This window comes from Trichosurus vulpecula, chromosome 1 (assembly GCF_011100635.1).
Source record: "Trichosurus vulpecula isolate mTriVul1 chromosome 1, mTriVul1.pri, whole genome shotgun sequence".
In the NCBI taxonomy this organism is placed as follows: Eukaryota; Metazoa; Chordata; class Mammalia; order Diprotodontia; family Phalangeridae; genus Trichosurus; species Trichosurus vulpecula.
In genome coordinates, this window is record NC_050573.1 from 490,480,788 (window position 1) to 490,505,131 (window position 24,344).

General features: G+C 36.9%; 1 protein-coding gene across 6 annotated transcripts in view; it reads right to left on the reverse strand.

The window, feature by feature from the left end:
• Nucleotides 1–24,344, reverse strand: part of PAM (peptidylglycine alpha-amidating monooxygenase) — a 409,388-nt gene that overhangs the window by 157,693 nt on the left and 227,351 nt on the right. For all 6 annotated transcript variants that reach the window (XM_036737505.1, XM_036737477.1, XM_036737514.1 and 3 more), the window contains 2 exons: nt 11,685–11,770; nt 9,229–9,312 (listed from right to left, as the gene is read on the reverse strand). In XM_036737505.1, the coding sequence (XP_036593400.1) occupies nt 9,229–9,312; nt 11,685–11,770 (170 nt within the window). The remainder of the gene's footprint in view (nt 1–9,228; nt 9,313–11,684; nt 11,771–24,344) is intronic.

A 24,344-nucleotide genomic window follows, 5' to 3' on the forward strand; every position in this document is an offset into this window, starting at 1 on the left:
TTAACTCTAATGAATTATTAGGTACATGACCTTAGGTAAGTCTTGGAGTGTCAGGTTCCCCATCTGAAAAATAAAAGTATTGGACTAGATCCAATAGCTCCCCTACTTCTCCAATTCTATTTATTTCTATGAAGAAATTATAATGAAGTGTCTGATACACAGTAGGTGCTTAATAAATGCTTATTTTCTTCCTACTTACCAAATTTGTACTTGGCATGCAGTTTAGTCAGTAGGAGGCAGCTGCTACCTCAAGTCTGAGAGGTAACACGGTTCTAAAACTATAGATAAGTTCTGAGCCCCTACTGGTGTGATTCCTCTTAAAAGTTGGGCAATAGACACAATCAGCTCTTAGCACTGACATTTACCAAGCTGGTATATTAAATATATAGCTACAGAACCATTCCTCTATGAACATGGGACAAACTGTCTCACAAATACATACACTATCCATGGGAAGAGTTGACTCAAAATTAGAGTAAAATGGAGAAGCACTGGTGTAGTTTACACTTGTGGCAAAGACAATTCATAATTCCTTGTACTGAAGGGCCTGGAATTCCTTGCGCCCTTCATAGAATCCTTTGAAAGCAGGGTCTCTGCTAAGTGGGATGCTCAGCTGGACTCCCAAGATTTGCTGTTTACTATCATCCTACTATCTTCTCTGCTATCAGGGCTCATGTTCTTTGAAGCTATTTCCTCCTTTGGGTGCCTTTTTGGAGTATATGTTTGTTTGTTTTTCCTGCTGATGTAGTGTCTTCTATTGATCTAGTAATTCATCTTCAAAGACATATGGCTAACTATTGGCAACAGGTGAGGGGAGAGAAATTCCATTCTCCCCTGCTGGAGGGGTCTCCTCCACAGGCAGCACCTGGCTTGCAATTCTTTTGAACTCCACAAGGCTTGGCTATTTAAGTTCCCCTGAGGTGTAACTACTAGTTGTTGCTTTTTGGTCCAGTCAACAAAGGTTGTTTCTCCCTTATATTAATCAGTAAAAGGAGGCCACACATCATTAAAGAATCAGGATGTAGACTCATCTTTACAGTTAGTTTAGCACAATACCTCATTAACACTTAACATTCTGGACTTTCTGGGCAAAGATCAACTCCCCATTAAAGCTAAATGCTATACAACATGTAAAGTCTACAGTTCCCATGCCAGTATTATTTTAGTTTTGTCTTAAAGAGATTCTGAGAACCATCTGTTCCCAATCATAATACAGTCCTGACCACATTCTACATTTTCTCTCTTCAATTGAAAGACTTCAATATACTGTAAACATTTTTTCCCTAGTGAAAATCTTTCTCATGCCTCTTTTTCACTCCACCTACCACCTTCCATTCTTCTTTTTCTTATTTCTTGCCTTCTTACTTAATGTAATTTAAAAAGGAGGAATAGAGGAATATAGTTTCTTCTCTAGGCCATCACTCAAATACACTTTCCAAAAGAGGTTAATGACATTAAGCTTAAATGTAGATAAATCCAAGAGGTATGAATGTGTCCTCAGGGGGTCATCTACACATTTTAATAGGCTTCTATCATTTTTGCTTTTTAAAATTCAAGTACTAAGTTTTGTGGGAAAAAGATACAAGAAAAAGCATACAAACTGACTCTTCAGTTATACTTCACAGTGAAATGAATAAGAAAATTGAAATTATCATACAGTAATTAAATGCAAGTTCTTCCTTTAAAATTTTTCTTTTCCTTGGAAAGTTGAATTTTAATTGTACTTATTTTGGTAACTGTAAATTCACTTTGCATTTGTCTCTTTTTCTTAGAAGTTTACATTGATATGACTCCAGAACAGAAAAGATACAGTAGCAGCATTTAAAACATGCTTAAGAATATCTGGACTATATTTTAAAATGGTAACAATCCCAGGTCTTTTCAAAAAAGTTTTACTGGTATCCTTTGTTTTAATAGTATAATCATATGCAAATATTATAATCATGTGCAAATATAGCCCTGCTTCCCAGTCTTTTTTCTCTCAGAAAATCAATGTTCTCACATTCTTTCCACAAAACAACAACAATTTAGCAAAACCAGTACATGGACACTGACAGGTATACCATATTCCACACCAATAGCTCCCCATATCGCCAACAAAAGGAAGGAAGTACTTCTCCTCATCTCTTCTGGAGACCGAGGGGTCTTTATAATTATTTAGTCGTATTTGTTATTGTTATCATCTATACTTTTATAAAGGCACTGAAATTGTAACATGGATAGAGCTGAATAAGACCTGAGTTCAAATCCTTCTGAATTTTTTTCAACTGTAAAACGGGGATAATGATAGCACATACCTCGCAAGTTATTCTGGGAATCAAATGAAAGCGCATGTGTAATGTGTTTTCTAAATGTTAAAAGGCAGTAAAAGTTCTTTTGTGTATGCGTTTTGTTTTCCTGGTCCTATTTTCTTTTATCAGTTTCCCTGCGTTTTTCTAAATGGTTCATATTGATCATTTCTTATGACACAATGATAACTCATTTTTCATATATCATAGTTTATTACATTTATATACAATTCCTTAATTTATGGATAGCAATTTTATTTGTAGTCCCTTTATATTACAAAAAATTGCTAGGAATATTGTGAAATTATATAGGACTGTTTTTCTTTCTCTGACCTCCTTGAGTTATATGCCTAGGAGTTTTCTAAGGACTTCTAATTCAAATTCTGGAATCAACTAGAGCCATTGTTCTTAAGGTGTGTGTGTGTGTGTGTGTGTGTGTGTGTGTGTGTGTGTGTGTGTGAGAGAGAGAGAGAGACAGAGAGAGAGAGACAGAGAGAGAGAGACAGAGACAAAGAGAGACAGAGAGAGAGAGACAGAGACAGAGAGAGACAGAGAGAGAGAAAGAGACAGAGAGAGACAGAGAGAGATTTTGGATTTCTGGACCTTCCTTCTAAGAAAAATGCTTGTTGCCCACATTAATAATGGAAGGAAATGTTAAATTTCAGTTAGACACTAATGAAATGATATATAATATATACAAGTGTGTGTATGTACGCATATATACACATAAACACACATACGCATATATGTGTACATACACACATACATGCATACACACACACACACCCATCCAAATTCACACACTATCTGAAAAGTTTCCATGAATCTCAGGTTAAGAACCCCGAACTAGAGAGATTCCTTCTTTAGCATAAATCCCAGGTAAAAAGGCATGATGTCATTTGGGCTGCTTGAAATGATGCCTTTAAAGTTAATCCTCCACGGCATTTACTACTATTAGAGTTTTTTCAAACAAACCTCATTTTAACTCAATATGAACAAGTGTGGACTATGTACTAATAGAACATAGACTAGGGCTTGGCAACCATTACTACCCCCATTTTACAGATGAGGAAATGGAAACTCATAGAGGTTAAGTGACTTGCAAGGACAGCAAAGCCTATCCTAACTGAAACTCTACACAAGTCACCTTCCCCTTTTCTGAGTATTTACTACTCTATCTTTCCCCATTCTTGTTAATCCTATTAAACTAAAAATTAAGATGTTAGCTGTTGAAGACTTATAAAGTGATCTTTCTTAAAGATAATGACATTTTAAGGGAGAACTACAGGAGAGAAGTTATCCCCATGTGTCCTTATACTTCTGTTGAGAGGACCAGTCCCTTACCCTGTCCCCCATCCTGCCAAAAAATCCAACCCAAGCTTGTGCCTCCTCACAAGAGACCCACAGATACTATTCATGCCATAGCTGAAATCCATGATAATGATGATGATGATGATGATAATAATGATTCAGAATTTATGAAGGGCTTTAAGGTTTGCAAAGCTCTTTACAAATATCTCATTTAATCTTCATAACAACCCTGGCAGGTAGGTGTTGATATTATCCTCCTTTTATAGATGAGGCAACTGAGGCATGAGCAGATTAAGTGACTTGCCCAGGGTCACACAGATCTTAAATGTGTGAAGCAAGATTTGAACTCAGGTATTCCTGACTCCAGGTCCAACATGCTGTCTGCTGAATATGCTTGGTTGACTATTCCTAAAAGGCTACTGACCCCTGATGCACTTTGGTTTTAGAAGGATATATGAGGAATGTACCAGATATACAGATATAAGAGAAGAGGATGAGAAGATATTTTAAAACTAGTTTGCTGTTTTCTCTGCGATCAGATACCTGAGCTCTCCAATGATTAAATTCCTTACAACAGAATAATATACTTTTATACTGGAATGAAATCATTTTAGAGATTTTTGCCTCACTACTGATCTACACTTCATCTTGCTGGAAAATATTATCAGAGGATTTCCTCTTGATTTACAATTTCAAAGTTCTTGCCATTGGCTTCCCTGAAGAAGTGGCTGTATAGGAGTAGCATCAGCAGTAAAAAGGGGCAGACCATACAGCTAGTACTGATAAACTGATATCTCCTTTTACAAGAATTCATTTAACTTCCTATCTTTTCCCTCACTTCTTCCCTATGTTTTTTTCATTGTTTTCCAATTCTCCATCACTCTCTTATCATCAATGATTGGAAGCTGTGGGCAGGTGTGTTAGAGCTAGGAGTGGAGTTAAGTTTTATGTGTATGCATGCTAGCACATTTTAATTCAATTGAATCAAATAAGAATTTATTAAACACCCACAGGGTTGAAAATACTGCAAGCAACAAGAATAAAAATCAAACAGTCCTGACTCTTAAGGAAAGTACTTTCTACATAGGGGATACAGCATGTAGGCAAATAATATCTCACTTAATACCTCACCCATTGGAAATTTACTTATCCAGCAACTTCATCTACCTAGAACAAAGCCCATATTAATAAATACATAAACAAAATTTCTGAGTAGTCAAAATGGATGCCACAAAGTCAGTGCACTACAGCTCATGCTCATTAATTAGAAGAGAACACTTCAGGCTCTTGACCCCAGTCTATTTCCCATTTACACGATGCTATAAACCTTGATTCCAAGTCCAGTATTCTTTCTACTATATCACACTGCTTTTCAACATGTCTGTATATATTTTAAATATAACTGAGAATTGAAGCAGAAATTCTTAGCATTGACTTTTCCAGTGTTTAAATCCAGGAGAAAGCTTTATGGCTTGCATTCCTAGGAATATTTGTGAAATGCAAATTTTGAAACAGGGAGAAATGGCCTTGTACTTTTCATCACAAAATCATAAAATCACAGGATTTAAGAGTTAGATGGATCATCAGAAATCATCACTGTTCAAACCATACCCAAATAAAAATCTCTCTCACAAATATTCACCCTTTTTTTAAAGATCTTCAGTGAGGGTGCAGTCATTATCTCTTAAGGATGCCCGTTTCACTTTTGGAAAGCTCTATTTGTTAGGAAGTTTTTCCTTTTATCAAGCCTAGATATGCCTCTCTACAACATCTACCCGTGGCTCTTAATTTGCAGCAATCTGCCTTTACAATTGAGATCTCTTACCAGTTTATGGACAGATATCCCCAAGGCTAAAATCACTCCTTATATTAAGTTAGGTCATAAGGGAGGCATATTTAATTTTGCTGGTTAATAAGATGCCAGTCATGCTGCAGTACATCAAATGATAGTTCTATATATCCTTTAGCATAGACTCTAGAGTGGCTCAGGAATGAGACACAATAAAGTTTACTTGGTACTGGATCAATGATTTACATTGATTTTTAACTAGGGTTTTACTTTAATTGCAGTTATATGATAAATTCTAGAAAGTATATGGCACTATCTAGCTCAAATGAGTCTTTCTAATTCATTATTTACATCTCACAACCTGGTCTCACATAAACAGATTAATTTCAAAACAGCAAGAATCCATTTCAGATAAAGATTAAAACCAGTCTTGTAGTAAAAAATACGTTTTGGTTCTTAGAACAAAAACAAATAACACTAGAAATGCATCTGTGATGCATGAAATCTGTAATACTGTATTCAGTTATGGGGGGCAACGTTCAGGAGGAAAATGCACTAACAATTAGAATACATTAGTAACAAATACACTGTTGCCAGCACTCACCCACCATGTACCTATTTACTGACCTTTGGAAGACTCATAGACGAAATTCTTTGGAGTTGTGGTATTCCATGACTTATGGTCATACAACATCATTGGAAAATTGATGTTAAAAAAGATGGCTCTTTGTTTCATGGAGAAAGTAGGGGGGTCATTAAAAGCATATACTGTAGTCTCCCCAAAATGGTATAGTCCTCCAATCCATTCTTCTCCCTCTCTTAAATAATTCTGGACAGATTTGTTGTCAATCTTTAATGTATGTCCAAGATGTCTTTATTAATCGACCAACTCAATGGGTTTCCCATCCAATTGCTACCATAAATCTCTACGAGGGGCATTCTTCATCTATTTGGCTTTCCCTTTGTAATCACGAATAGGCTACAACACATTACCAACACAGAATTATACAAAATGAGTAACATAAATATTATCAAAGAGAGAGAAGACTGGAAAAAGAGGTGAGCAAGTTATGCAACTAGAGTAAGAGAGCAATGATGGACAGTCCACGTACTCCACTGGTATTCATGCAATACTAGAACGCTGGGCGAACACTCTGTGGAAGATTGACAAGAGGACACGGACAAGAAGCACACAAGAAGAAGAGAGCTTGGAAGAGTTGACCGGTGTGCCACTGGAGGAGTTACGCACATTCATACCTAACAAATGGGCAGCCAGACTTTGCTTGAACAACTCCAAAGAGGGAACTCCTCTCCTTTTAGGACAATCAGTTCCACAAATAGATTGATCTAATTGTTAGGAAGTCTCCCACCCCCTAATATCAAGACTATATTTATCTCTGTAATTTCTACCTATTGGTTTTGCTTTTGTACTCTGGGGTCAAACAGAACAAGTCAAATTCTTCTTCTTCAGAATTGCCCTTCAAATCCTTGGATGCATATATAATGTTCCCTTCTCTTCCATCTAGGACAAACATCTTAATTTTCTTCAACTAGTCCTCATAGGTCTAGACTCATGGCCCTTCATCATCCTGGTTGTCCTCCTTTGGATGCTCTCTGGCTCATCAATGTCCTTCCTACTAGTGGCACCCCAAAGCTAATTTAATACTCAAGATGTGATCTGACAAAAGCACAGGGATTACTTAGTCCTTAAAACTATTCTTGATTTATTCTGGTTGTACTTAGAGGATAAAATTAGGAGTAAGGAATTAAAATTTCAGGGAGACAGATTAGGCCAGATTTATAGTTAGAGCTATCCAAAAATAGTATTCCTGCCCCCGGAATTAGTAGGCTCTCACTCACTAGAGGTCCTCAAGAAAAATCCATATGGTCACTTGTCATGTGTGATGTACAGGGGATTCCCTGTACATGTATTTGATTGAACTAGATGGCATCCAAGGTCCCTTCGAATTCTAACATTCTGTAATTATGTAAAGTTAGCATTATTAGAAATGTGACTAGCTTCTATTTCACTGATATTAGAGTAAATTTTTAGAATGAATTAATTCATCATGACAAACGTCCACCACTGGGTCACCTCTCTAGAGAGAGGAAATTGGTAACAAGATGATCTCATACAACTCAAACAGAAAGCATTAAGTTGAAACTGACGACAGCTTTGATTATGGTTTTTATCTTCAGTTATGGTGTTCACTGGATGAGAATTTCTAGAAGTGTACCAGTCATCAAGCAATCAACATGTATTAAGTATCTACTATGTGCCAGGTACCCTAGTTGATACTTGTGAATATTCCCGTGCATGACAATGATCAATCACATAAGGAGAGAAAAACCCAGGACCAAAAATGTGCCAAGTGCTTTTCAATTCGAATGAACTTATTCTCAACAAACTCCATTCTTTCTAGCCATAGACTCTCTTTTCCATCAGTATTTTTTCATCACCAAGAATAGGTGATTTTGATTCAAGAGCTATAGCAGCAACTTTCCCATTACTTGTTTCCCTTAAATGACCTGGCAGAAGTTAATACCATCAAATAATAGGAATTTAGAGTTAGTAGGTTCTCTAGTTCAATTTCGATGAGGGATCCAAGTTCTATAGAATTTAAGTGTTTTGACCAAGGTAATAAATAGCAGAACTTATATCTGAACACTGGCCTTTTGACTCCACATCTTTTGATTCTTTATACATCTCACCCTTTGTATCATGCTGCATCCTCATGCCATGCTGTTACCATTCAAATCAAGTTTTTTCTTGATGCCCTGGCTCTGTGAGGTGTGTCTCAAGGAGATCTCTCATGTCTATACTACCTGTGCTCTTTCTCACCCCCAATCTGAGCATTTCCCAACTCATTTCTACTATTCTGACATATTCATGTGTGTGTGTGTGTGTGTGTGTGTGTGTGTGTGTGTGTGTGTGTGTATTTTGCAACGTTGATCACGACATCTGTAGCTTCTCAGCATGGTGGAAAATATTACAAATGATCTGTATGTATTGTTCCAGAGGTGGAGGGGAATGGGTAGAGACAAGAAAATTGCCTTCTAAGAAAGTACAGGTGAGGGGAAAGTAGGACATCTTGTTCTACCACTGAACTAAAATGTAGGACACCTTCCCCCCTGACCTTCTACCTCAAAGCAAAATTCAAGTCTAGTAGGAAGAGGGCTGAGTGTGAGTTACCAAGGTCACCAAGATATAGTACTTCTATTATTCCATATATTCAGTTTAGTTCAAATATATTCAATTATATTTTAATGGGATTTTCCCCAACAAAAGTAGGTAGCCCACGCTTACAAATAGATTGTTTTGTAAGGAAATAATTAATTTGTAAGTGAAATACTTAGAATAAATTTTCCCATAGAAACCATGTTACACATTGTAGTTCGATTCCTAGGCTAGACTACGAAAGCCCACTAATCCATGATATGCCTGAAGTATATTACTAAAATGATTGTTACAACTATATCTAACCACCATTTATAACATTTTTTTTTCTATAGGAAAAGCAATTCTCTTATCGTGGGATGATTTGACATGTCTTTTCCCCTACCAAACAAACTCTCCCTGTTTCACTGTATAGCCTCCAACAGTAAAGGAGTATCTTTGGGCAGTTCTGCTTATGAAAAGGTACCTCTCTACATTTACTTAAGGAATACATCTCTCAGGATCAATTACTCCTTTGGTTATCTGAATTAGGCAACAAAGGAAAGCTGCTTCCCACTGGGGCTTCAGGTTATTTAAAGAACTTGCCTTTATATGGTTCTTAGATTCTTCCTCAAAACATTTTACTTTGATTTAGAGTTATTTTTACCAAATTTCACACTTACCTCTAAAAGCACTGATATCCCCATAATGTACTTGTAGCACAAAATATTTACTTCCCATTGCTCCTCCAACTCTGAATCCAACACCTTAAAATTTAAAGAAAAATTTATAATTGAGAAATGTCAAAATCAGAAATGGAACTGGAGTCATAAATCTCAGGTGACTAATTTGCAAAATCAAAAGGGCAAGATTTTAAATAAGGCAGAACATCTGAAATTTTGTCTGCCTGCCACCTCAAAAAAATTAGAATCAAAAACAAGCCAAGTATTTCTGTGTATATATATATATGTATGCGAAGTTGACAATCATTAAATCCCTTGAGCCTATAGAAATTCTATTCAGTGTTTGAATTATAACCACAGCGACCTCAAGCAGACAATTTACTCATTTTGGAAAAATTGCTTCCTTTAATAATCATAAAAGAGACAGATTGTACAATCCCATTTCCCTCACTTGCTTGTCATATACAATCATATTCATTTCTTGATTAAATACTTAAAGTACTATTTTTTCAGTGACCCTTATAGAAAGTAGACATCAAAGAAGAGGTCCTTCACAGAAATTATTTTTCTCCTAACAAAGGCTATTTGATGCAGTGTGTCAGTGGATTATACTGAAATCTTAAAGGATGCAATGAATTACATCTAACTCCCTTACCATTCACAACTATTACTGGGGAAGCATGAGTAGGCATCTAGCAAGAAACATACCTGGAAGTAGAACAAAGAGTTCTTTAAACTATTTTTCTAGTATATATTACTAGATTGGTTAGTGTCTATGACAAAGGTCTGGAAGAGTATTAGACTTCTGAGGATGAAGTATTTTTTTTAATCAACTGGAAACAGAAAGATGATTTTTAAAAAAGAACCTAGTAATTCGCTAATACATTAGAAGCTATGAACGGTTTAGAAGTAAAGCAAGAAAAAGTTTGCTTGAGTTTTGGTATCATATTAAATGCCTTAGTTCCCATATCATATTATCTCTGTGATGAAGCAAGTATTTTCTTGACTCCTAATATTCTTAGTCCAAGAATGCTTCTGCTGGGAAGACCCAAAGGTGGCCTGAGGTATATTTGGCCATTCTCTACTTCTGTCTAAACTGTTATATGGGCAAGCTGCCTCCAAAAAAGCAGGAAAATGGATGATTATCTCAATTAAATCTTCCCAGTATAGTATCCCTTCTGGGCTGTTTCTGTAACTTGCACCTGCTCTTGTAGGTATGTTCCCAGGAGACTGGTTGCTGCTTCAGGCTTAAGGTGTAGATTGCAGCATTCTTCTAATACCCCAACTCATAAGCCCCCACTGATGTTTCCCATTAACAAGTGACCCATAGACACGATCACCTTTTAGCAAAGACACTTAATATAACGGCATAGAAATGATAGTAATTACAAAGCATTGCTTCCATAAAATTAGGGCATACTTTCCCACAAATGTGCTCAATTTCCATGAAAGGAATGGGCTTCAATCTAGAGTACAGTGTTAGTGAGGCACACATGTTGGATACATGCACTGCAAAGGCAATTCACAACTCCTGGTACTACACAGTGTGCAAGCTCTTGCCCTTTTCTTAAGGTCATCATTCAGCTCTCCTTGAGCACAGCATCTCTACTGGATGGGCTGCCCATCTAGGTTCCTAAGGTTTGTTCCTCTTTATAGCTTGACTCTAGACTGTTAGGGCTAGCCCCTTGAAGCTACCTCCTTCCTTGGGTAACTATCTCTCCGTAGCAGTACCTATATGACATATGTGTTTCTCTTCTATACTGGATAAAATGTCTCCTACTAATTGAATAATTCCTTCCTTAGATACACAGCCAATTGGGGTGAGGGAGAAAAGAAGAGCAATTCTTACAAAATTTTACTTAATAGTTAGTTCTCTGCTCGCAATGTCTCCAACTTTCAACTTCCTGAATTAAGTAGCTCCCTCTGGGCAAGTTGCTACTAGTTCCCATGGCTGATGGGAAAGTTGGGGAAGAGAGTTGGGGAGAGATTCCATCCTCCCCCTCTTGCTGGAGCTATGCTTCACAACTTTTTTAAGATTTGAATGCCTTCTCCTCTCTAGTGTATAGAGAGCAAAGCCCTTGGGGGTTCAGCTAATTTATTTGCTCAGCCAATCGCATCACTTTCTTTAATTCATCAGAGGAAAGTTTTCTTATACCATCACATTTTATACACCATAAGGGTATATCTGCATCTCTACAGTGAGTTTAATACTTCATTAATACATTGTGACTACATTATGGGTCTTCTGTGACTACATCAGCTAAATTGTGTATGTGTGGGGGAAATCATATTCTTCCTCCCTTGTTCAAGTACAAATAAGGCCATGGGGGTTACTTTCAGCTTATAACTGCTAAGTAGAACCCTGAAGAAATTACTAACTGATCATTAGAAAACTCTAAAACAAGATTTTTGGGCAAACTTGAATATGAAAAGATCAAAGAGTATCTTCAATGTACCTTTAGGGAGTCTGGTGGGGGGAGCATTTCTTGCCCAGGCATATAAAATATTGACTTTGTCTGAGCAGGTTCCTTCATCACAATCCCTGAAACAAAGAAATGGTAAGGAAAAAATGAGTGTTAAATCAATAAAGACACGAATTTCTCTATATTCCAACCAACTGGGGAAAAATGGATTAAGTATGAGGTAGAACATATCACCCAAATTGCCACTGTATCGACTAACCTATTCTTTCAAGACTGTGACTCCCATATAGTACCCAAGATTTCAAAAATACTTTTGAAAAACCTTTTTGTCAGAGAATTATACTAACATAGTACAGTGTTACTTAATGAGAATTTTGAGGCTGAAGATAGAATAAATGAAACCTCCCTTTCTACCGATATTCTATTGTAAATTATTATAAATTTATATTAAATTTATTATAAAAATGTTAGAAAGCTGAAGAAAAAGAATTTGCGAGGAGATTATATACACAGAAAATATTACATGATAATCTATGTAAATAGTTAATTGTTAATAGTTAACATCATCTTTCTGGGAAGTGACTCCAGGTATAAGCAAACAATATATTAAAAAAAGAAAAGTAGATTTTTTTGGGGTGGTAAACAGTGTCAGCATGAGAAGAAAAATGCAAAAAAATGCCTAAAATGTTTTAGTTTGAGAAAAGACAGGCACTAGAAGAGATCTAGCTTGTCATGTCTGATACAACTTTGTGTCCCAAAGACATATTTATTGACTGAAAAAATGAATCTGCATCACAAGTACAAAGGAGAGGGTAATGTAGCAGTTTACTTGGTCTGAGCCAGGAGAAGAAGCTAAGGAGAAGAATTTCAGACTAAGAGATTGCCCTAAAATTTGTCTTGAAAGTGGGATAAAGTTGAGTGCTGTAACCATTCTACGTGCCTGTAAATACCAACCTGTGTATGATTCATACCTACATATATCCTCATTTCTATAGCAACAACATTTTTCTTGCACTCACAAGTATGTAAAGATACTTGATTCAGGAACACATTCATTCTCATCATCACAAATTCTAGGGTAATGCAGGGATATATTTAGATACTTCTTCATTAATTACTAAATTGCAATATCTCTTTTAGGCTCAGAGCCCTTACCACAGTTCATTAAATATTATTTATTTAATAAGCTGAAGAAAACTCTTTCCCCACAGGTAGTTGCTTATATCTCTCTATATGTCAAAATCCCCAATCTCACAGGATTAAATGAATATCAAAGTTACTGGCTATGCAAATTTAATCAATAATAAAACAAAAGCATAAATAAAGATTTAAATATTTTAGTCATGAGAAAGATCACATCCTGAATCATTTTTAACCACCTTTCTACTTGCAGATGGCTTCTCTTTGATTCTGGAAATACAATTCCACCATTCTGTTCACTCTAGATGCTGATTAAAATCTCTCAAGAATCCTCTTCCTACTTCTCCCCAAGATAACAGTTAAATTCAGTCTCCCAGGAAATAATTTATTTCAGTCCTCTTCCTTTTCATGTCTTCAGCCATCATAGGTAATGACCTCTCTAGAATGCAATATAAACTACCAGTTCTCTCAGACTTTTCATTGAATTCCCTTTCAAATGGTTTTTTCATTAAAAAAAATGTTAAAACACTTCTCCTAATAACATTTTTTCCTTGTCCTTCTTCTGTCTTCTCCAATTTTCTCTCAAACTACCCCCTTTACTCTCTCTCCTTAGTCCTGCTCAGATACCAATTGCTGAATCCTCAACGTTTTCCCTGGCTGTCAAAGCTCCAGAGACAGTAACTAGAACTTCCTTAGGAGAAGGAATTGCAACTGAGAAAAAGAAAGATATGGGCTGAGAATATTGCTGTCTTGAGGCATTCTGAGAGGAGGGGTATAGTTGGCAAAGGGGAAGGGCTGGTCATAATCACAGCAAAGTATTCTAAATCCTAGTAGTGAATATAAAGACAGAAAACCAATTTTGCTCTCCCCTGCACATCTCCTATTAAACCAACAAACACTATCATGGGGAAACAAAACATCCTGAAACTAAAAAATTTGTAAATTAGACAGTGTATTTATCAGTTTAATTTGATTCCCGGGCAACTAAAGCCAAAAGATTTATAATTCATTTCTAGTTTTGACACTGTCAGGAATCTATGAATATCTGAATGTAGATTTACCACATGGTCACTTAATTAGGCAATGGGGAATTGTGGAGGGTGGGGAACAGGAGGTATGATATCACTTTCATGTTTTACTCCACTTTCATAATTTAGTGCTTAAAAATTGTAGTTGATTTCTAAAGTTGATCTTCCCAGGAGGTGAAGTAGGATCTGCAAGTATGTCAGTTATTAGGGACAGGAGGTCTGAAGTCATTCATTTAGGGGTGGCATCTAGCCAGATTGCTTCTCCAGAATCCTAAGTGCTGGTCTTGCAGCCCCCAAGTCAATCCATTCTTTCAATATTCTGCATATATAAATCTTTTTCTTCCTTCAAGGCCTATCTTGTGCCATCTTGTCCTTGATCCTGCCAACTAAAAGTAATTTCCTCTTCCTAAAATTTTCTATAAATACTTTGTCTAGGTCTGTTCTTTATCCTTATTTATACATATGTTACACCCCTCATCTACCCCACCCCAAAAAACTTATGGCATTAACTTTTGACCTTGAAATAAAAATAAGTATTTGCATGAAATTTGTAAGAAAATGGAGATGACCTAATGGAAATTAGAGAGTAGATTAAAAGACTGACCCTCTTTTCTTCATTCCTCTCCAGGCTGTACTCCTGATGCCTGGACCTTCTCTACCACTCCACAGAAACATTCCACCTTTGCACTTCTCACACTGGAAGTCCCTTATGGCGTTTCTGACTGTTTGCTTTTAAACATTGTTTGCCTTGTCCTCATTCTTCTCCATGCTACACTCTTGACTCAGGAACTCTTGATTTTTCAGACTTTCCCTCCCACACTACAAACTCCTCTTCACCCTATAAATTCACTCTACCCTCAGACTTCTTGCACTGGCCTGTACCCTCACAGTGGAAAAAGTTGCTTCCTTTGATTGGCTGGTTCCTCCCAGAACCTCTATTTTAAGGGAAAAGCACAGGCCAGACACATCTTCCTTCTCCAGCCTCCACTCCTGAACTTTTCCCCCACATGTGTACTTTCCTCCCCAGGCCTTTCTCAGCTCTCTTTTACGTGTTATCTTCCCTTTTTAAAATGTAAGCTCCTTGAGGGCAGGGACCATCTAAATTCTGCTTGTATTTGTATTCTCTGCACTTTTAACAGAATCTGGCATGACGCAAGGACTTGTTGATTTGACTTGACTTTCTAATTTACCTTACCCTATTTTCATGAGGATTCATGTTTGTGGGGAAACTCAGCATATGTGATACAAACAGATGTTTATTGGTGAGGATAGAGATATAAGCATTATTCTTGTAAAAAAAATCTTTATTTGTAATATAATTAATTTATAATCATTTATAATGTTAATTGTCCCAGTAAATTTAAACCTGATACATCATTCAGCCTTAAAAGATTTATAATGATATCAGTTAAGTACCAATTATTTATTTTACCAAATAATTTTATTTGTCCTAACTCGGTACCAAGGGAATCACTGTAGAATTAATTCATTTAAATAGTCAGCTCTTCTGAGTGCTTTTAAAAGATGATTACACCTATAAAATTTCTATTTGCACATCACCTGTCACATAACCTTCATTAAAATGATATATTCTTTCAGAAACAGGTAAGTATGCAACCCGCTTTCCCCATGTGGATGTTTCTGGAATCTGCTTCCAGGTATGTGTAAGGGAGGACCCTGCTTGTAAAGGTATTCTTTTCTGTCTACCTATTGTGTGGCAAAAAATAGGCTTTTTGGTTGGCTGCTAAGTCAGAACTGAATGTGCATACAAAAGGCTCCAATGACATACATAACCTTGCTCCCTTTTTCCTGGCATTGAGCAAAGCAATAATTGTAGTAAGCCTCTGGGTGGGGAGAGTGCCAGCAGTCCATTCTTTCCACGCAAGCTAACATGAAGCTATGAACACATGGCGTGGCTGTTTGTCTTTGTCTTTTGTGTTTTCAGTTTTTTTCTTCTTCTTTTTAGGTGAATGGATGTCAGAGATGGAAAAGACTAGGTCATGACTTTGTGAGCTGTGAGAAGGGCAGAAGCGTCCCAGAGGTCCAGGAACAGGAGTCCATATCAGGGTCTCCTGGCAGCCCAGGTTTAGTGACAACTTCCCATAAGAGCTCCAAGAAGCGACCTGGCAGCTGAGATCACAAGCAGTGAAACAACTTATTCACGACTGTGTTGTATTTGAAAGTGAACTTGGTGCAGTGAATACTTTGTTGTAACTGCTTTAAGTTTGAGCCCATTCTCTGAGGTAGCAGAGTAGAAAGTGCACCCCTGGTTTGAGGGAGGTGTTGGTACTTCTGTCCTTGCTATATGTTCTCAGCAAATATAATTTTGTGTAAAGTTAATTCATGTTACTTTGGTCAAATTAATATTGGGGTGCTAATTATTGGGTCAATCAGTAATACAGTGGAAATATTAACTGTAACTGTTGACTGATATTGGAGAGAATAGAATGGAAACCTAAGCCTAGGAAGATACTTCTACCCCTCAAAGAGACCCCTAAAACTCTGAGGGAAAGATGTAGCTAGCTGCCCCTCTGGGAACCCCACTTGCTACTATGAATGATAAGGATCCACAGGGTCTATATAAAGAGCTACATTTAAAAACCGACAATTTAAATAAAGAAAGAAATATTCTTATTAGGTTTTTGGTACTATATTAATCTCAGTCATTTTAACATATATGGATCAGCTTCTTCTCCCCTAGCAAAAAGTTTATGAAGTTGGTAAAGAAAACCAGCACAAGAAACAGCAAATACATCAAAGCAAATACTCTGTAACTTATCATAATAGTCTCTGAGAATATTAAAATCTTTCATGTCAGCACATATAAATCCGAAATCAGCAAGAAATTTTCTTAATGAGTATGCTAAACAGCAATACATAATATTTATGGGGTTTATGTAAAGTGGCTTTGAATGCTATTCCCTGTGATTCAATACACTTTCTAATTTATTTCCTTTCTGAAATTTGGGTTCGTACACTGGCATCCTTTTCTTGGTACACTTTTCAATGAGCTCTGATATCTTGCATCATAGCCATTAAAATTTTTGATAAGTTCTGATGTGTTCAACCTAATGCTGTCATCCAACAGCAGTACTAATAAAGAAGAGCTTCCTTAAAGATCAAGTGATGCCATTCTAGCAGGATGAGAACTCTGTCTCCTCATTACTTTTTTTTTTCTTTTTAGCTGGACACTGGAGAAGGAAATGTAAGGTAGTATACCTTGTATATTTGACCTCATTTCTATGATTTTAATGATTAAAACTAAAGTGGACATTGTTATACTCTTACTTGACAAGGCTGAAGAAAGTCTATTTTAAACATCCTTCATTCAGATTAATTGTCATAAAATGTGCCCAGGAACACTGAACACCCATAATCTAGGATTTGGATACCATTTTCATGTCACAACCAAGGCCTCATACCAATGTGTTTTCAGCTCTTTTGCTACCTGTGAAATCCAGTTGGTAAGCCACATGGTCCCTTTTGCCTCTTCTGGTTCAGTTTCTATCCAGGTGTAGATGAATTCGTGATCAAGGACACTTTCAAAACCTTTGCAGTGCCTCAGCCCCAGATCTTGCAGGCACTGTTTGTTCCTCGCCTTCCCTCCCCTTTAAATCAAAGTTCACTTCTAGGTCAATCAGCTTACATAGACTCTGCAGCTGCTTCATCTATTTTTTTTAATGAAGCTCAAAAACTGCATGCAATTATTCATAAAAAAGCAATTGTGTGAGGGATTTAACATCTATCTTAATTTTCCTTTTTTCAGTATATGGGCAGGAATGAACCCACGGGGGCTGCTTGGGGGCACCTCTGACCAGAATAGAAAATTATACGTATCTGGGAACCAGAGAGCTTCTGATATGAAAACTATGCAAGGTCATTTTTTCCTTCTACAAGTTGGCTGCAAAAAGGAGATTTAAAAATATGTAATCTAAAACATGCAAACCAGTAACTTTTTCATGATTCACTGTCAAGAATAACATATTTATGATGAAGGGTCAGTAAGATGTGTCACCTGTGAGATGAACAAAGTCCTACAACATACTGTGCCAAGTATGTAAAAGGCTTGGGATGCTGGAATGTTACCGGAAACAAAAACACTTTCTCTTTCATTTCATACTAGAATAGCAAAAGAAATGACATTGCCGATCGTGATGAACTTTGTATCTAAATATGAGTTTGTTGAGCTACTTAAATCCAGATGTCTGAGCTTTCTGGAAATTTTTCAAAGCTTTCAGGAAAGATCATAAATATCCAAGTGTGGAAGATCTAGGTAGTGGTCCAGTCTTTGATTAAATAATCTAAGTATTAGCTCTGAGAAGGAAGTGAAGTTAGTGAGTGGAAAACACCAGAATGAAAAATAACAGAGAACCATGGCTGGGTAATAAATAATATGAAATATAGATAAGACTTGTCTGTAAATAACTTCTTGATTTTCCTAGTCATTTAAATTATTGAGTGGTGGTTTACACAAATCCTCCTGAATTTTAATGCATTGTTAAGCATTACTAAATGATTAAATACAAACAAATTCTAATAGTTTCACCTGATATTCTGAGATAGTTCCTTTCTCTTCTGCACGGTTTACCAGTGCTATATGTCTGGATTCAAAGCTCATACAATTCATTCAATTCCATTTTTCATTTTATTGTATTACTAGCAGCACTCAGGGATGGAGAAGGAGCAAGAATGGGGATTGTCAGGATGGAAGCTATTAATTTTTCTGAATTTTGGCATCAGAGTCTTTCACAAAAGAAAGTTACTTAACAGTCCTCATTTGATGATTTATTAGGGGAAGCTGGGAAGAGATACTACATAGCCCTGCCACCTTGTTATTATACTCATTTAAACAACACAAATTACTCTGAAATATAACATCTATATATACATAGAAGATACATACAAGATATATACATGGAATGGCATTTTAGAAAGCCAAGGTTGTTGTACTATGATGACTGGCACACCCAGAACTGTCTTGGAATTTCTGCATCCAATTTTAAATATGAATATTGGAGGGAAAGAGTTCCTTTTTTAACCTTATTTATGTATTGATTTATTTATTGCAAAGGGGTGGCACTCTCAAAATTTAATTTTATGGTTACAGTGGTTGTATTTTCAAGGAATTTTAAAGAGGGAAGGATACCAAAAGGTTGGGGGAAGGGAGAGGAGGTGGGAATCTGACCTCACTATTACCAAAAAAAGAAAAGAAAAAGTATAGAAACACCTATCATTCTATATCCTTACTTTCCTATGTGTACAAAATTTTATGCAAATAATCTACACATGCACTGAAGGTATCCTTGATGAAAGTAAGAGAAGGGAAGGCCATTCAAAATGATATTCTATGGTGGATCACATCTTGATAGTCATATAACTGACTAAAAGGTGTAGAGAACATGAGAACCCAAAAAAATAAATAATAAATAAAATAAATATAAAAAAAATTTGACTCATTAGAGAAAAACAACACTTTAAAGGATCTACCAACCTCTAGCACTTCAAATGAAACTGTTGTCTCACTGGCATACACATTACCTCCAAGGATGCAGATCTCAACCCATCCATTCCTCCTTATCTTGTACAATTCTTTTCTATATCCTTTCATAAATCTAACACAGAGGTCCACCCAGTGGCCTGAGGGGGCTACTTCATATTCTCTTTAATTTGTGTGAATATCAGAGGAGCACGTAAACTAACTCTCACTACCTAAACAGGCTATTGTTTTTTTCTGCCCTTACATTTCTCTGATGACACCTTTTTTTTCTTACCACTTTGACATAATTCCTCATTGGTAATACATTGTAGGCTATTCACAATTACCATGTACCTCTCCATAGGGATCATTTAAAACTACAGTTCCCCAAATTCCATGCAAACTACCCTCCCTTTCCTCCCTCCTGTTAATTTTTAGTGTTGATGCAAGCTCTAGAGGCTGTCCATTCAAATGCTACTTTGGCTCATCGACATTCGGCATCCCTTTGGTTTTTTCTGTGTGAATAGTTTTTAGGGCAAAGTCTCTTGAGTGATGAGAGAATCAATTATTAACAACCAATGATCTGGAGAGATCCAGAGTTCCCACATTCTCTAAAGTCTTTATTTCAATAATTCAGTCTCTGAGAGTTGAACTAACTTTCTCCTCTATCAGATCCCACTCAGCCTTACAAGACATCTCTAATCTAAGGTGAATTCCATTTAATTAAGCTTGGGTGGAGGTAGACTCTTTGTCTAGACTGTCCAAGACTGGGGGTGGTCTGGATATGGGGATAGTCTCTGTCCCAGAGTGACATGATGTCATTCTCAGTCCCTCGTTATAATATTCATTCTCTCACATTACTTGTTAACCAATCAGTGTTGACTGCCACCCTCTGGAACACCCACTTTTCCAAGGCCATGTAAGCCGTGAGCTCACTGCCATGTAAGCTGTGAGCCCACTGCCATGAGTGTCTTTGGCATTTAAGAGTACCACTAACCTTTTTTATTAAAATGGCAAATTACCCAGAAATTATGTCTGTGGAACTTTTTAAATGCCACAGTGATTATGAAATCTCAGGAAGCTCCGCAATATTTTGTGGTTTGCACCATCAGTACAATATCATTTACAAACAGAAACAGCTGGAGTACCTTCTCATCTACAGGAAATACTACTTTGCCTTGGACGCTATACCTTATCTCCTCTATGACGGTGGCAGGCATCTTTGATGAGTATGTCTCTCTAACTTATGCTTTGCTTGATCTTATTAATTTGCTGAACAAAGTTACAGCTATTATATACTTCAAGCTGCTATGTGTGATATTAACATATGCATGGGAGATACCACATTGGACGAGGGCTCTTGAAGTGGGATTTTGTTTTTCTAAATAAGTGCTTTTTTATAATTTAAAAAAAAAACCAACAAGCACAGTAGTCTTTTGTATTCTCTTTACCTTTCAATTAAATGACTGTGTAGCCTCTGGCACAGACTTTATGTACTATACTTGATTTATTATAGATGTTTTTTATATCTTTATTTTCAGGACCATTTCCACTTATAATCTGAGAGTCAAAAATGCTAGTAAAACTTTTGCTATTAAAAAGACACGTCTCTTCCATTTTTTGTTTCCAAGCCTTTTCATGAACCGCTTATTGGACATTTCAAACTAGATGTCTCATAGGTATCTTAAACTCAATGTATCCACGAGAAAAGTCATTGTATTCTCCATCCCCCAAGCTAGCCCTTTTTCAAACTTCCAAATTACTGTGAGGCCACCAGTGGCACTCTCCTTCCAGTCCATCAGGCTTCCTACTTTGATATCATCTTTTGACTTACTCACCCCATAATCTGTAATGGTAATTAAGGTGGGACTTTTTTTTTTTTACTGTTTCCTCTTTTAGAACGCTAAAGTAATCAAGTGCCTTTGATTAAGTTGTACTAGGTGCTAATCCCAAGGCCCACACACTTTTGCTAACTAGATGTGAAGCCCCAGGCCCACACCATTTTGCTGATTAGGTATAAAGCCTTAGGGCCCAAAGAAGGGTATATAAATTCAGAGGTTAGCATTTTGTTTGGGGCTCGCTCTTGCTGGAAAAGTGTCCTGTGATTTGACTAGACTCTGGGCAGCTGCTATTAACAGCCCCCAGGCTTTGGAAAAACCCAGATGTTGGTGCTTCTCCGGTAACTATGTATTGCTGTGGATAGACTGGTTTGTGTTATTTGCTCTGTTTACATAATGTATGCTTGTAATTTGTCTTTGTATTCTCTCTGTAGTTCATGGTGCTGGCTTTTCCCCCTGAACTATGTGAATAATATATGTATATTTGATTAAAGTGACAGTGTTAATTCCTTAAAGTTGTTTTCCTTAGAAAAGCAGATCAAAGAATCTGTGCTGGCAGCTCTTCTGTGTGCTGATGTTGTTGGTCTTTCACCCCCACAACAGCTGCTAGCAACATTGTTGTTACAACATCCAATCAGTTACCAACTCACACAATGTTCTTCTCCATGCTCTCTACAATCCAGCCATACTAGATAGACACACTACTTCCTGTTCCCTACACAGTATCCCATCTTCTATCTTCATACCTTTGCCCTGGTTAATCCATTGTTATACTGTCACACTTCTGTAACAGTTTCCTTCAAAACTCAACTCAAGTACCACCTTTGCATGAAGCCTTTCCTTGTCCCCTCCAGTTTCTAGTGCCTCCCCCTTCAAGGTTTCGTATACTTGAGTTCTACATATCAAACATGTCTCCTCAACTAGAATGTAAGTTCCTTGAGGGCAGTGGCTGTTTTACTTTGGTTATGCATCCACAGAACTTAGCACTATGCCTAGTGTGTAGTAAGCACTAATAAATGGTCACTGGGTAATTGATATGTTATCCTTGTTCCAGTTTCATCTTTAAATGCCTGAGTGATGGCTTTGCTCACTAAGTTTTTTTCAAACTTGTTTCTTTTTGTTTTGTCAATTGGTACTGCTTACATCATCTTCCACTATTCTTTTTCTCCAAGATTTTAAAACATGAATTTATATTCTAAACCTGTATTCTCTTTCTCTGCCAAATTCATGTCCTTGGGAAGCTGATCAAGGCTGAGTTTTTCAGGCTCTCTTGGTCTCTTTGTTACAGAATTTGATTTATAACAGTTAAATATCTGTATGAAATTGTTAGAATCAGTTTAAATGCCCTTTCTTCTATCTATTTCACATATTTCATCATTAATAATTTGTTTAAATAGGACAGGTGGGAGTTGTGCTAATTGTACATTGTATCTTTTACTCAATTTAATCTTTTTTCTAGGTCTTAAAATTAATTCTGATTTTCTTTCTAATAAGTTGGCGGTTAGAGTATACCTAGACAACTGATTTCAGGGATGATTCCAGGAATTTCTGGAGTACATTTGCACGTAAGAAGTGAGATGTGGATGATGATCCAGAAAGGAGCCTGAGAAGGTACACTGAGACAGATAAGAGAACCAAGATACAGAGGTGTCATGGAAACCCAGAAAGGAGAGAATATTCATGAAGAGAGAGTGGATAACAATGTTAAATGGTGCAGAAAAATATCTGATGGATGCAGACTGAGTAAAGGCTATTGGGGAAAGGGAATAAGCATTTATATAGTTTGTACTATGTGCCAGACCTGTACTATGCCTTTTATAATGTTATCTCATCTGATCCTCACAATAACTTATCCTCATCTTAGAGATGAGGAAACTAAGGCAGACAGAGGATAAGTGACTTGCCCAGGGCTCTGCAGCCAGTTAATGTCTGAGGCCATATTTGAAATTGCCTGACGGCAGGCCCAGTGTGCTACACCTAGCTGCCTAGCTCCTTTCTTCTCTCTCCCCACAGTAGAGATCTACCAACCCCTTCAACTTTGGAGGGAGTACCCACATTGTTAAAGTCACAGATCCATCAAAGCAAAGAGGATTTGACAGGATCAGCTGCTTATTAAATGACTATCCACTATTAAATAACTGAAGTACTATCATCGATAGACTAAATTTCATAATAGGATTTTTATTGGAGGAATGTAAAACTGAAAACCAATACCCACGTTAAATTACATGGAGCACTGGGAAAACAAAATAAAGAATGAATAGTAGAAATAATTCATATTTATATAACAAGTTAAGATTTATAAATCACTTTCTCAAAAACTGTTCTTTTTTTATGAATTACAGTATTACTGCCATTTTGCAGATGAAGAAATTGAGAATCAGAAAAGTTAGGTGACTTGTCCACAACCAGTATCAGAATTAGAATCTGAAACCAGGTTAATGTCGTGTTCAGTGTTCTTTCTACTATAAAATGCTATTTCCAGGATCTTTCCAGCAAGGTCCACTAATTAACTGGTATCTGACTGGACTAATTTGCATTTTATTGGGGGGGGCAATTCTTAATATGTCATGTTAATAGGGCTTTTTTTTTCAAAGAATCAGAGAATAATAGAATTTTCAACTTGGAAGGGCCTTCAGCAGCCATCCAGTCCAACCCATACCACCAAAAGAATTCCTACTAAAACACAGACAACTAGTAGTTATCTAATCTCTGCTTGAAGACCTCCAAGGAGAGGAGCACTACCACCCAAAGCAATTCATTCCACTGTGAGATATCTCTAATTATTAGGAAGCTGTTCCTTATATTTTCACCTACATTCGCCTCTGTAATTCCTCTTTGGTTCCATCCTTTACATGGCCAAACAGAAGAAGTTCACTTGGCCATAGAGGACAGAACTCTGTTCCACATGAAGGCCTTTCAAATCCCTGAAGATAAATATCATGCCCTGCCTCCATTCCCTAAGGGTGCTCTCCTCTAAACATCCTTCAACTTCTATATTATGACTCAAGACCCGTCAACATTCTGGTTTCCACCCTTTGGACACTTTCTAGGCTTTGTACACAACTCTTCAGGTATCGTCAGGCCTAGGGCATGGTAGATTCGGGTGATCACATCCTCATTCCTTTCTTCATACAGCTCGAGAGAGCATTCATCTAACAATCAGATTTATTCAACTTGTTGTCCGTCCAATCCCTGCATCTTCAGGCAA